The sequence below is a fragment of the Mustela nivalis genome, assembly GCF_964662115.1.
Source record: "Mustela nivalis genome assembly, chromosome: 4".
NCBI lineage: Eukaryota > Metazoa > Chordata > Mammalia > Carnivora > Mustelidae > Mustela > Mustela nivalis.
The window spans coordinates 111720125-111733714 of record NC_139023.1 but is presented as its reverse complement, the minus strand read 5'-3'; the positions used below and the strand labels follow the sequence as shown (position 1 = coordinate 111733714).

The window sequence follows — 13590 nt, the reverse complement described above, 5'->3', positions numbered from 1 at the left end:
CTTTTGTTTCATTCTTTATACTATATTGTTCAATAATAAAGTTATTTAATAAATAGTGAATATGAGTTATGTATTCTTCTCAGTTATCAAAACTCTTCAACACAATAAACATATTACCTGTGTTTTTGGCCAAGTATCGTGCTATGGCTAGACTCTGGTGAAGGTTAAATCCGTCGACTTCCAAAATGGGGATTTTACCAAATGGAAGAGCTTAAAATAAAATAAGCAAAAAATCAACTTCCATAACACTATTTCCCATTTTTACTGATAATTATGGAAATAAAGCATGATTTTAAAGTTATGGTATTCCTGAATATTTGTTCTAAAAGGGACAATAGACACCCTCTACTGGAATCTTTAGAGGTCTTTTAGAAGAAGGGTTGTTAGAAGACCTTGTACAGAGTTCATCTAAAAGGGTTTGTTAATGATACTGCATATTGTACTGCATATTGTATTACCTCATAGACTTACATATACTCACTACTTACCTTTTAAATAAAGCCTTTTTTAAAGCTTCATTAATTTTTGTGGTCTCAATCAACTATAACATTGATTGTTCTTTAAAACCATAGGCCAGGGTGCCTGAGTGGCTCAGTGGGCTAAACGTCTGCCTTCAGCTCAGGTCATGATCCAGGGGTCCTCGGATTGAGCCCTGCTCAACAGGGAGCCTGCTTCTCCCTCACTCTCTGCTCCTCCCCCCTACTTGTGCACGCTCTCTCTCTCTCTCCCTCTCAAATAAATAAATAATCTTAATAATAAAAAAACTTAAAAATAAATTAAAAATTAAAAAAGAAATAAAATAAATAAATTTTTTAAAGATAAAGAAATGGACACAATAGCCAACTATGGAAAGAACCTAGATGTTCATCAACAGATGAATGGATAAAGAAGATGTGGTGTAAATATACAATAGAATACTATGCAGCCATCAAAACATGAAACCTTGCCATTTGCAATGACATGGATGAAACTAGAGGATATTATGCTGAGAGAAATAAGTCAATCAGAAAAAGACAATTATCATATGATCTCCTTGATATGAGGAATTTGAGAGACAGGGCAGGGGGTCATGGGGGGTAGGGAAGGAAAAAAATGAAACAAGATGGTATTGGGAGGGAGACAAACCATAAGAGACAATCTCACAAAACAAACTGAGGGTTGCTGGGGGCTTGGGGGGAGTAGGGAGGGGGTGGTTAGTTTATGGACATTGGGAGCGTATGTGCTATGATGAATGCTGTGAATTATATAAGACTGATGACTCACAGACCCGTACCCTGGGGCAAATAATACATTATATGTCAATTTTTTAAAAAATGAGAAAATGGAGAGTTTGATTTATATATTGAGCTACGGTAAGGAATTTAGCCAAATTATTTTGATGAGGGACCATGTGAAGTATATAGTAAGACAGCAAGCAATTTGTACAATACAGGGCAGCCTCGCTGCAGATGTAATAATATTTTGTCTATAGACCCTACTTTGTTTTCTTATCTAAACTTACCACATTTTTGTGAGGGTAATATATGTTTTTATAGAAAAATTCTAACTTGAAGATAAATAAAAATAATTCTACCACATAATTACAACCATGTGAATATTTTAATTGATTTCTCATATATATTTAAAAACAGCATCCTGAAGTATTTGTAAACCATTTTTTTAATCTGATAACATCTTTTTGAAATCTTTCCAAATCAGTGAAACATTACCTTTTTAATGACTACATTATATTTTGTTATGTCTATTGATCACAATTTTCCAACCAGTGCTTTACTTTGGGAAATATAATTATTTGGGGAAGAGAGAAAAGAACAAAGTGCCACTACACAGTCCCATTACTCTAGAGCAACTACCAGAATCAACCTCCAAGTGTCTTTCGTATGTACGTTAACTAAGTACAAGATGAACTACACTTCACATCAGGAATAAAACCATCTCTGAGTATTTACCTAATCAGCATGCCGAGTACTAGTCTACATTGCAGTGAGCAAACAGAACTCCAAAGACAGCTGACACAAATTGTGATGCCTCATGATTAGAAATTAACATTTAACATTTTGAGGGAGGCCTCCTTTGTGCTAGGCAGTGTACTAAATATTTAAAGTACCCATTAGGTTTTCTAGTACTTACAACAACTCTATGATGTAGGCATCAACCCTTATCTTATTTTACAAACGAGAAAGTGAGGTGAAGAGAGGTTACGTAACTAGTCCAGGTCACATCCCTGGTAGAGGTAAGACTCAGACTGAGTTCAGTTGGAAATTTTGCTCAGCTGTTTTGATAGATCTAAGAGCCATGTTTTAAGAATACATTAAAAATCAGAGCAGGGTGCCTGGGTGGCTCAGTAGGTTAAGCCTCTGCCTTCGGCTCAGGTCATGATCTCAGGGTCCTGGGATCAAGTCCTGAATCAGGCTCTCTGCTCGGCAGGAAGCCTGCTTCCTCCTCACTCACTCTCTCTCTCTCTCTCTTTCTCTCTGCCTACCTCTCTGCCTACTTGTGATCTCTCTCTCTGTCAAATGAATAAATAAAATCTTAAAAAATAAAAAATAGAACAAACCCAGAGGATAGTATCCAAGTTAGAGAAGGGTCTGAAAACCACATTTTATAAGCATCGGCTGAAGAATTTAGCATTCTTTCCTGGGGAGGGCAAAACATACAAAGACAAAACAAATGTAATACCCATCTTCAAATATGGTACAGCTGTCAAATGGATGAAAAATTTGACTTATTCTGACTATCTCTAAAGTGCAGAACAACAACTAAAAGATACTTTAAAGGGGGCAGATATTAACTCAAGATGAAGAATAATTTTTTAATGTTGGAACCATTAACGACAAGAATATGTTTTCCTGTGAGATGGTAAGCTTTCAGCTACTGGCAGCATTTGAAACCAAGCTTGGGATAATTGCCAACAGCTGGAATACTGGGCATCTATCAAGAAGAAATTGAAGAAAACAAATGCCAATCCTTCATTTTGTTCCAGAAAACGTAACTTTAGGGTTGTTGGAGATGTAACCTCTGTCAAACAGCTTTAAGGAATTTAGTGAGGCCGAATGTAAGGCTGTGCGATGCAACTGCCAAAATAACCACGGTGACCTTGGTGAAAGGGCTTTGGATGGTATCTGGACCAGTGCTAGGAGTGGTATTCCCACCATGCCCTGCGTTGTTCCCAGGCCTGGAACATTGCGATTCCCCTGACACCACACATTACATGGCAGACATAAGTGGAACAGGAGCTTGTCCTTCTTGGGTGATGAGGAAATCCAAACCAAGGGATATAAATGGATCACTTGAGGAAGAGAAGAGAGTCGTCCCTTGGACCTACCTTGCAGATCAGATATAGTCCATGAGAAACAGTATCTAAATCAAGAAGTAGAGCTAGGACTGGGAAGTTTGGGTTGATAATCACAACGATCATCAGAGAAACAAGCAGATAGCCAGAGGGATGAATGCATGAGTTAATAGGGACTCAGTTCTGTATTTAGCCCATGACCTTTATCTTCCCACAGGGTATTATCATTGAACTGTCTACACAGCAGTGGCTTTTTCTCTATGTCTTAAAGATACTAAATTGCTTCAAAGCATTGGATGGAAAGAAGGAATAATCTGTTTCCTATGGATTAAAGTGATATGTCCAAGACTAGTATATGAAAGTCACTGAAGAGATAAATTTCAATTTTATGTAAGGAAAAGTCTTTTGAAAGTTTTCTTCCTTTCTTCCCAGAATTTTGCTGAGACATTGGACATCCTAAGCTTACTGAGTCTCAATTTTTCTAATCCCTTTTCTCTTATTTTTTATTTCTTTTTCTTATTGTACTTTGTGGAGGAGAGCCTTATTTTTTATCATTTTTTAATTTCATTTGTTTTGTCTGTATCAAATTGTTAATTTTCAAAACCTTTTTTTCTCTAAACATTCTTTTTTTACAGCATACTAGTTCAGAATGTATAGAATTTTTCTCTCTGCGGGTCTTATATTTTTGAAGTTTTTTTCCTCCTACATCACCCTGTTGCCCTCAGATGAGTTTTTTTTCTCCCTCTGCTTCTTTGTTTATGTCTGTTTCACATTAGAGGCCTTCTCATAAATATCTATTAATTTTTGGTTTACCCTTCCTGTTTTAAATAAGCAAAAGGAATAGAGGCTAATTAGAATCTCAGTGTCCTGGGCCATGTCATAGAGACTCCCTCCCGGTTAGTGTCTGTTAGACATTCCTCTGGGACTGATCAGCTTCCCCTGAGAGAACCCTTCTGCGCAGGGGATACTTGTCTGGTTGTAGCATTCTGATTGTGGAGCAGAGGATAAGGGCTCTGGGTCTCACGCTTTAGTTTGTAGCCTTCCACTGAGTCCCACCTACAGTACCGTGTGCTCAGAAATGCCTGCTGTCCTACAGTCCTCTGGTCCATCCTTTGTTGAGAGTAATCTCCGTACTTCTCCCAGGGCAGTCATGCTGCTGCTTCACATGGTAACAGCCCTCTGTGGGTTTGGCTTTTAGAGTTCAATGTCACTACCAATTCCTGAGCCTTGGTCGGTACTCCCTGGAGTGACTCAGCTTGACTTCTACTCTACCAAGCTTATATTTGGGCATCATTGGCCTACTTCGTCACCTTACCATTCTTGGACCTGTTTTCCAGCTTTGAGAATTTGGGGCTTATTCAAGCTTGAGGTCTTTGTCCTTGTAGAGCTTTGCCATTTTTTTTTTTTTTAGAAGAAGTACTTTAATGTTATTTGAAAAGAGAAAAAAATGTTAATACCTATGCACATTCCACCAGGTTTGACCTGGAAGAACTTTTTTAAAAAAGATTTTATTTATTTATTTGAGAGAGAGAGACAGAGAGAGAAAGCATGTGCATGCTCAAGCAGGGGGAGGGGCAGAGGGAGAGGGAGAAGCAGGCTCCCTGCTCAGCAGGGAGCCTGACAAGGGGATGAGAGGCTCAATCCCAGAACCCTGGGATCATGACCTGAGCCACAGGCAGATACTTAACAGACTGAGCCACCCAGGTCCCCCAACCTAGAAGAATTTTTAATAGAAATATCCAATGATACTCTAGGTTATCATAGAGGGGAAGTCATGGAGGGTTTCAAATACCAGAGAGCACTCCTAAATCAGATAAGAGATGAGGCCAGCTAAAATTTGTAATAAACTGTTTTTAACATTTATTTTTTCCTTTTTTCTCAAAGCAATAAAGTCAGCACTTCCTGGCTTCCCTTGCAGTAGTGTGTGAAGACATTCTTACCAAGGGACTAGAAGTAGAAGTGAGGTATAAAACTCTCTGGTCATGCGGTTGCAAGAAAGAGATGTGCCTCTTTCCCTCTCACACTTCCTGTGAGCTGGAATGTGGAAGGAGACGGGACCATCTTACACTATGTAAATAAGAACCAACTCGGGTGGGGGGGAGGTCGGATCAACAGAAAAGAAGGAATCTAATCTTTGACAACCCCGTGGAGCAGAACTTCCACATTGGCTTGCGATTATATGCAAAAGAAATAAATTTCTATCCTCTTTAGTTCATTTTTGTGTTGGGTGTCTGGTTTTGGTTTTTGTTTCATTTTGTTTTTAATTTAAATTCTAGTTAGTTGACCTACAGTTCAGTATTGGTTCAGGAGTAGCGTTCAATGGTTCATCATTTACATACAGCACCCAGTGCTCATCATCACAAGCGCCTCCTTAATCCCTCATTACCCATCTAGCCCATCCCCCACCCACGTCCCTCCATCAACCCTCAAATCTTCTCTGTCATTAAGAGGCTCTCGCGGTTTGTTTCCCTCTCTTTCTTTCCTTTTTATCCCCTCCCAAATGTCCATTTTGTTTCTTAAATTCCACTTACATTGGGTGACTGTTATCTCTCTCTCTATATATTTATCTTCTAACCATTGTGAACTTTAAGATCTAAGAATCTATGAAAATACAGTAATTCCATTTTCAATAACATAATGAAAAGTCAAGATAGAATAGGGTATGAGGCACTCCAAGAATTTATATCTGAAAACGAGAAGGTGGAATTTGTTATATGTACCATCTTTGCAGCTTGTTATCCATCTTAATTAATGGATAAAATTAAATTTGACCTACTTTATACAGACAGGATTTAAAATCCTATGTACAAATTCTGATAGCAGGGTTTGGAAAGTTTGGATATTAAAGAGAAAGTTTCATGAGAACAGGAAATAAGATATTCTAGCCCACCAGGGAAGAGTTTTCTAATAAGCAAAAGAGTGGATTTTTAAGGAACTCATTCTTCTAAAAGGCATGTGGCCATATGTATTGTTAATATGCCACTTATCATGGTGTTATTGGCATTATCTAGTATAAATAACGTGGGTAACTGTATGAAATTGACCTGTATTTGAAAAATATTTCTACCTTGCTAGGACTGTAAGCCTGGAAAAATTACACAAATTCTGTGTGCTATAGTTAATCCAACTATAAAATAGATACAATAATATATTCATGAAGCCATATTGGAGAAATTAAACGAAACCCACCAGGGGTTCAAAGGTCTTCAAAGACTCAAGTTGTTTTCTTCAGCTTTATCTTATGCAAATCTATAATAATCCCAATACAAATATATGACTTTTAGACAAATAATTAATATTTAGTTAGTATTTCTAGGCAGAGATGATGGACAAAGAATTAGCTCATCTATCCTTTCTTCATTCTAAAAAAGATAAAAAACTAACACCTGGAGGATGACTTACAACTTACTGAGAGCCACACACTTTTTAACATAATATTTCTGATCCTTCCCCTCTGTCCTGAGTGCTAACTAGCATATTTTCATTGGATCAAACATCCCAGTTTTGTTCACATATTTACCCTTCTTTTGAACAGTCATATCCTTTATGAAAAGTGATTCCAAACCCAACTTCTGAGGTAGACTAGATGGTTCAAAGTTCTTCCTATTTGCTTGGTCAGTGACTGGTTCAGAAATGGACATGTGACCCAGTCTGAGTCAGTCAAACATGACAAGTTTGCCAATGTCTTCTGGGAGTTTGTTTGTTTGTTTGTTTGTTTCATTCTTCTGGGAACACTTAAGGAAACAGTGCTCTTTCTCTCTTTCTCACATACCTCTTGATGTTACTGTTCAAGGCTGTTGGGCAGAAATTGCTGCAAACTTATTGCTACTAGTCTCATGATGCTGCCAACACAAAGAGGAGGAAAACATGAATAAAGTCATCTCTTGAAATCTGTTCTATTTCTGGATTTTCGGTTAAGTGATACAATTTTCTTGTTATTTAAGCCACTTTGAGTTTGGTTTTCTGTTAGAACAGCATATCTGATCCTTGTTAGAACAGCATATCTGATCCCTTGTCAGAAGGCTGGAGATATCTGTAATAAGCCCATCCGTTTGAATTGTCAAGAATACTCACTTCAGGGCACCTGGGTGGCTCAGTGGGTTAAAGCCTCTGCCTTCGGCTCAGGTCATGATCCCAGGGTCCTGGGATCGAGGCCCATATTGGGCTCTCTGCTCAAGGGGGAGCCTGCTTCCCTTCCTCTCTCTATGCCTGCCTCTCTGCCTACTTGTGATCTCTGTCAAATAAATAAATAAATAAAAACTAAAAAAGATGTTTAAAAAAAAAAGAATACTCACTTCAGTATTCTCTCTTTCAGCTCTTATGACAAAACTTATTGTTTATCTCTCTCTATTTCTTCTGTGAGGTTTGTGTTTTCACCTTGAACAGGAAAATTTGGGGCACATAGCATTTATTTAACTTTTCTGAACTGCTGCTTCTCAATGTAAAGCAACATGAGATTTAAAACCTCTATTTTTTTCATTTCCCTGAGGAAAAACAGAAAGTTTTGGAAACATATTTTCCCTACATTTTCATAAACTGTTACTTGTGACACTTACTTGATTTGACTTCCGGCCAATCAGCTTGTTCTATTCTGTGGTCTTCATATTTTATGTCCAAATAAGCAAATATGTAACGGATAATTTCCGCTCTCCCTCTCATATTAAAATAAATGAGTTTGTAGTTTGGCATGGTGTGATTCTGGAAAAGGAAAAATTGGAAGATTATTTTAACAGACCTCTAGAGATGTTTCATCAACATTTTCCTTTGGGGACTTTTTCAAAACTTCATGGCATATTTTTTTTCTTTTAAGATTTTGTTTATTTGACAGAAAGAGTAAGAGCACAAGCAGGGGGAGCGGCAGGCAGAGGGAGAACCAGGCTCCCAGGGAGCCTGATGAGGAGCTCAATCCCAGGACCCTGGCATCATGACCTGAGCCAAAGGCAGACACTTAACTGACTGAAACACTCAAGTGCCCCATTCATGCCGTCTTTTGAGGTAACTGGAAATATTAGAGAATATTTCAAGACCTGAATCCTAATAACATATGGGGAAAACTTGACAGAAATAAGATCACGACTCTCTCTTTAAGAACTAGCTGAATGGGGTACCTGGGTGGCTCAATCTGTGTCTGTCTTTGGCTCAGGTCTTGATCTTGGAGTCCTGGGTCAAGTCCTACATCAGGCTCCCTGTTCAATGGGGAGTCTGCTTCTCCCTCTGCCTCTGCGCCTTCCCTCCATAGGTCCTGCTCTTTCTCTCTCTCAAATAAATTAATAAAATATTTAAAAAAAAAAAAAGAACTATCTGGAACATTCCAGTGAAATAACCATACTCAAATTTTACTTATGAAAGAATTCATAGTGGGCGGTTATCTATACACCAACCGTCAGAGGATAAGCGTCCAAAACTTTCATTTTAAGCTGTTTTTGTCCTGCCTTTGCTCACTTGTAATTTGGCATTTGGCTTATTGTTGCTTTGGTGACACAGCTGAGTTTGTGAGGACAGCTGGATGAAGATTTCAAGAACAGGGTATGTGCAAGGGGGATGTGAGCCAGCTTTGCCAACCCGAGCTGGCTGTCGCCTCTCTTCTCTCATCCTTGGCATTTCCCTCTGGGAATCAAAGACTCCAGTAACATTGCTCTTACTCTCTCTCTCTGCCTCCATGCTGCTGGGTTCTATCAGGTTGCTAGCACCATACAAACATAGCCCATCTGGGTGACCTTTGCTGGGAGGGGCAATGGTGAGCCTATGTCTCTATTTCTTCTGTAGGGGAGCAAGGAAGACAGAAAGCAACTTCGCTTAAATTTCAAAGAGTTTGCTAATAGTGGTTACATTGGGCAGCTATAGGTCGTTATAATCTTTTGAATTTTCTGTGATTTGTTTCATCTCATGTTCCTAGTTTATAAACACTTAAAGATTTCAAGCAATAGTAGTAACATGTATTGTAATTTTATAATGATCCGGCAACTGAGAAAGAAACATTTTCATTTGAAATTGAGCTCTTCCACTTAGTCGCTATGTATCTTTGGGCTAATGAACAAAATCTCTCTGAATTTCAAAGTCCACTTCTTGTAAATAGAGATACTAATATGGATTTGGAGACTTAATGAGGTAATACACGTAAAGCATTTCACACAATGCAAAGCACTTAATAATTATTAGCTATCGGTAATAATAACTTTGGATTCATTCTATGGCCAAGAATAAACACTGTGAATACAATACACCACAAATAAAAATAATTGTAGTAATTACATGAATAGAAGTCATATGACATTATTTTTTTTTTAAGATTTTATTTATTTATTTGACAGAGAGAGATCACAAGTAGGCAGAGAGGCAGGCAGAGAGAGAGAGAGAAGCAGGCTCCCTGCTGAGCAGAGAGCCTGATGCGGGACTCGATACCAGGACCCTGAGATCATGACCTGAGCTGAAGGCAAGGGCTTAACCCACTGAGCCACCCAGGTGTCCCTATGGCATTATTTTTAAGTGGTAAGTATAAATAGTTCATTCTCTGCTAAGGAAGTCTTTCAAAGATATGAAATGAGTATTAGAAAGAAAAGTTGAGCTAAAATTTCAAAATTCTATCTGAAAGCACATCACAGGGATGCCTGGGTGGCTCAGTCAGTTAAACTTCTGCCTTCAGCTCAGGTCATGATCCCAGGGTCGTGGGATCGAGCTCCACATCAGGCTCCCTGCTCAGCAGGGAGTCTGCTTCTCTTCCTACCCCCTGGCTTGAGCACTCTCACTTTCTCTCTCACATAAATAAATAAAATCTTTTTATTTATTTATTTATTTTTATTTGACAGACAAAGATCACAAGTAGGCAGAGAGGCAGGCAGAGAGAGAAAGAGGAGGAAGCAGGCTTCCGGCTAAGCAGAGAGCCGGTTGCGGAACTGGATCCCAGGACCCTGGGATCATGACCTGAGCCAAAGGCAGAGGCTTTAACCCACTGAGCCACCGAGGTGCCCCTTATTAAATAAAATCTTAAAGAAATACACTTGAAAGCACATCACATAAGAAGTCAAACACAAACCATAAAAACCTAGATTGCCAAGTTTGCACATTCACGGTGTTCATCTACGGTAGGATAACTGCAAAGATCTGTCTTGTTGCCTCTCTAGACCCTCAAGATCCAAGAAATGATGATGGTGATTGCAGAGGAATACCCTTCTCTGGGCCTTGGTTTTCCCTGTCTAGGTGTTGTGGGTAGAGGTACTGCCCCTTGCTAGAAACAGAGTCACTCTGAATTTCCCATGCCCCGTCCCACTCCTTTTAGCCACTCTGTCTGCACCCAAGTGACCCGTGCCACCTGCCACCCACATCACTATGTGAGGGAGTGCTCTCTGTAGAGGGAAGAATTCACGGGAGTGAGCTAACAAAAATTCCAAGATTTACAGCCCCAACTCTTTGGGGGAGAAATATGCACAGAAGGAGTTCACATTTGAGGTTATGAGCAAATAAAGCTTAGAAATAGTGGGAAAAATAGGAGCGTACAAAAATAGCCAATAAAAAATGTAAAGCAGTAAGCTCCTTCTGAAAGAAAAAAAAGGAAAACTTATGTAATCAAATAAAGGGAACATTCTTATCTTGGAAATAAAGAGCATAGTGGTTACAATTCCATGATCAACCTGTTATAAATCTCAAAAGAATGAAAAAAGGCCTTCACAGTGGAAAAAGTATCATTCTTGGTTGCAGTTTTTATTTTTATTTTTTTTAAGATTTTATTTATTTACTTGACAGAGATCACAAGTAGGCAGAGAGGCAGACAGAGAGAGAGGAGGAAGCAGGCTCCCTGGGATCATGATCTGAGCCAAAAGCAGAGGCTTAACCCACTGAGCCACCCAGGCGTTCCTGCAGTTTTTATTTGAAGAATATTTTACACAACTTTTCATTTTTTTTTAAGATTTTACTAATTTATTTGTTGGGGGGAAGAACATAAGCAGGGGGAGTAGGAGTGGGAGAAGCAGGCTCCCCAGATGCCAGGCTCAATCCCAGGACTCTGGGATCACGACCTGAGCCGAAGGCAGACAGACACTCAACGACTGAACCACCCTGGCACCCTACAAAGCCTTTCTTTACTGATTTTTGCAGTCTTGGGTCAATTTTTCCTCAGCAACAAAGAAATGATATGTATTTTCCTTACAAACATTATATGAATGTATAAATTTATTTATCTCCATTATGATCAATATTAAAAATTAAACATAACTTTTTCTCCTTTGGTCAAATGCCATGTGAATATGTCTGCCTCCTAATTCTGCATGAAAACATAGGGACTGTTTGTTGTTGTTCATTTGCAAAACATGCTATTTTATATTGTGTTTCACTCAAGTAAAGAAGACATTTAAAAATCCTTAGTGTAAGTTGGCAGCTATCTATAGTTCTCTGCAAATATATCTTTAAATCTAAGATTTGGCACAGGTCTGTGACCATCTGATGAATGCTTATCTTTCCTTCCAGAACATCCTTTCAACAGTCATAACTCATTAATGAAGCTGTGCTTGCACAACACATTCCTGTAGTTATTTGCATAATTATATTTTCTACTGAGCTCAAGTCTGGTTTCTTGATTTATATAGCTACAAACTTTTTTTTTAGATTATTTATTTATTTGACACAGAGGAAGAGGTCACAAGTAGGCAGAAAGATGGGCAGAGAGAGGGGGGAAGCAGGCTCCCCGCCAGGCAGAGAGCCTGATTCAGGGCTCGATCCCAGGACCCTGAGATCATGATCCAAGCTGAAGGCAGAGGCCCAACCCACTAAGCCACCCAGGTGCCCCTGAACTTTTCGTTTTAGGGGTGTTTTTGTTTCTTTGTTTTTTAGGGTAAATTTGCACATTTTTATAACATGAAAAATTAGTAAATGTAAATGCAATTGGAAGCAGTTATGGATTCTTCAAATCCTTCTTACATTTTATAAACCCTTTGCATAAAAACTAGCAGAAGAGGGGCGCCTGGGTGGCTCAGTCAGTTAAGCATCTGCCTTCAGCTCAGGTCATGATCTCAGGGTCCTAGGATCAAGCTCTACATCAGGCTCCCTGCTCAGTGGGAAGTCTGCTTCTCTCCCTGCTTGGGCTCTCTCACTAGCACTCTCTCCCACAAATAAATAAACACAAATCTTAAAATAAAAAACTAGCAGAAGATACTCCACGTAAATGTTTGTATGGTGAAAATTGGTAAGGAAATTTACAATGTCAGCTAATGATCACCGAAGAGGACAGTGTCTAAAAACACTTTCCCTCTTACTGCATTCAGCAGTATATTTCTGTTACAGTAATTTCACTTTGTTAAAGCCTTTTTTTCTGTGAGGATGATGGGTTAAAAGGATGAAGGGAAGACATATCCTGCTCCCACCGAGAGAGGCCGTGAGGAACAGGCTCAAGGGCAGAGCAGGTCGATGGCAAAGGGAAGGTGTGATTTTGGTGTCACTTGTGCCACTATCTGAATGGCCTTGGGCAAGTCACCTGTCCCTAGCTTTAGTTTCCTCAACTATAAAGTGGTAAAACAGGACCCTGAATTCTGAAAAGGCAGTGGTATCCATGAGGGTAGCTCCTTCAGAAAAAAGGAGAATAAAATCCCCTCACAAGTGGGAGACTGTGTAGAGATGCACTGCTTGAATCTAGGGCCTGCCCCCTTTTATATACAACCTTTAAAAGGTCAAATTATAAACCTCTAGTAAAACTGATAAAGAAAATGTGCAAAAAGTCACAAAAATTAAATATTATACACAAAAGAAGTCATAACAACAGATGAAATGGATCATTCAAAATCATAAGCTAACTGGCAAATAACTTTATGTCCCTGAATCAGAACACTTAAAATGAAAAAATTTTGAGAAATATGTAAACGAACACAGTCAAATTAAAAACAAAACAAAAAACCTGAAGGCCTGCATTTAACACTAACCAGCAAAGAAACTGAATTGGTAGGTAGTTACATTCATGAAAGACACCAGCCCCCCCCCCAAAAAATAGCCTCTACAAAAAAAAAAACCTAGAGCAAACATCACACATCATGGGGAGCCAATAGAAGTATTTTGTTTAACGTCAGGAATAAGAGAACCCCAGTATTAGCCTTACTGTTCAACACAGTCCTGGGTGGCCCAGCTAACTCAGTTAAGACAACAATAAACAACATGTGTAAGAAATGAAATGGAAGCTGCCCTTATTCGTAATCAAAGTTTGTGTCTGTATTTAAAATTGTTTGTATTTGTATTTAAAATTCAAGACAGTATGTGGCTAAACCTGAGCCTAAACTTCAAATGGAAATGCTAGGGACCAAAATAGCCAAGGCAAATTA

The 13590-nt window shown here is 38.9% G+C and overlaps 1 protein-coding gene across 3 annotated transcripts in view; it reads right to left on the bottom strand.

The window, feature by feature from the left end:
* Positions 1 to 13590, bottom strand: part of HPGDS (hematopoietic prostaglandin D synthase) — a 31081-nt gene that overhangs the window by 13794 nt on the left and 3697 nt on the right. For 2 of the 3 annotated variants that reach the window (XM_082728092.1, XM_082728091.1), the window contains exons 2-3: positions 7849 to 7990; positions 118 to 210 (exon numbers count right to left, since the gene is read on the bottom strand). In XM_082728092.1, coding sequence (XP_082584218.1) covers positions 118 to 210; positions 7849 to 7981 — 226 coding nt within the window. In that variant the 5' untranslated portion in view covers positions 7982 to 7990. The remainder of the gene's footprint in view (positions 1 to 117; positions 211 to 7848; positions 7991 to 13590) is intronic. The other variant, XM_082728093.1, reaches the window with a different exon arrangement.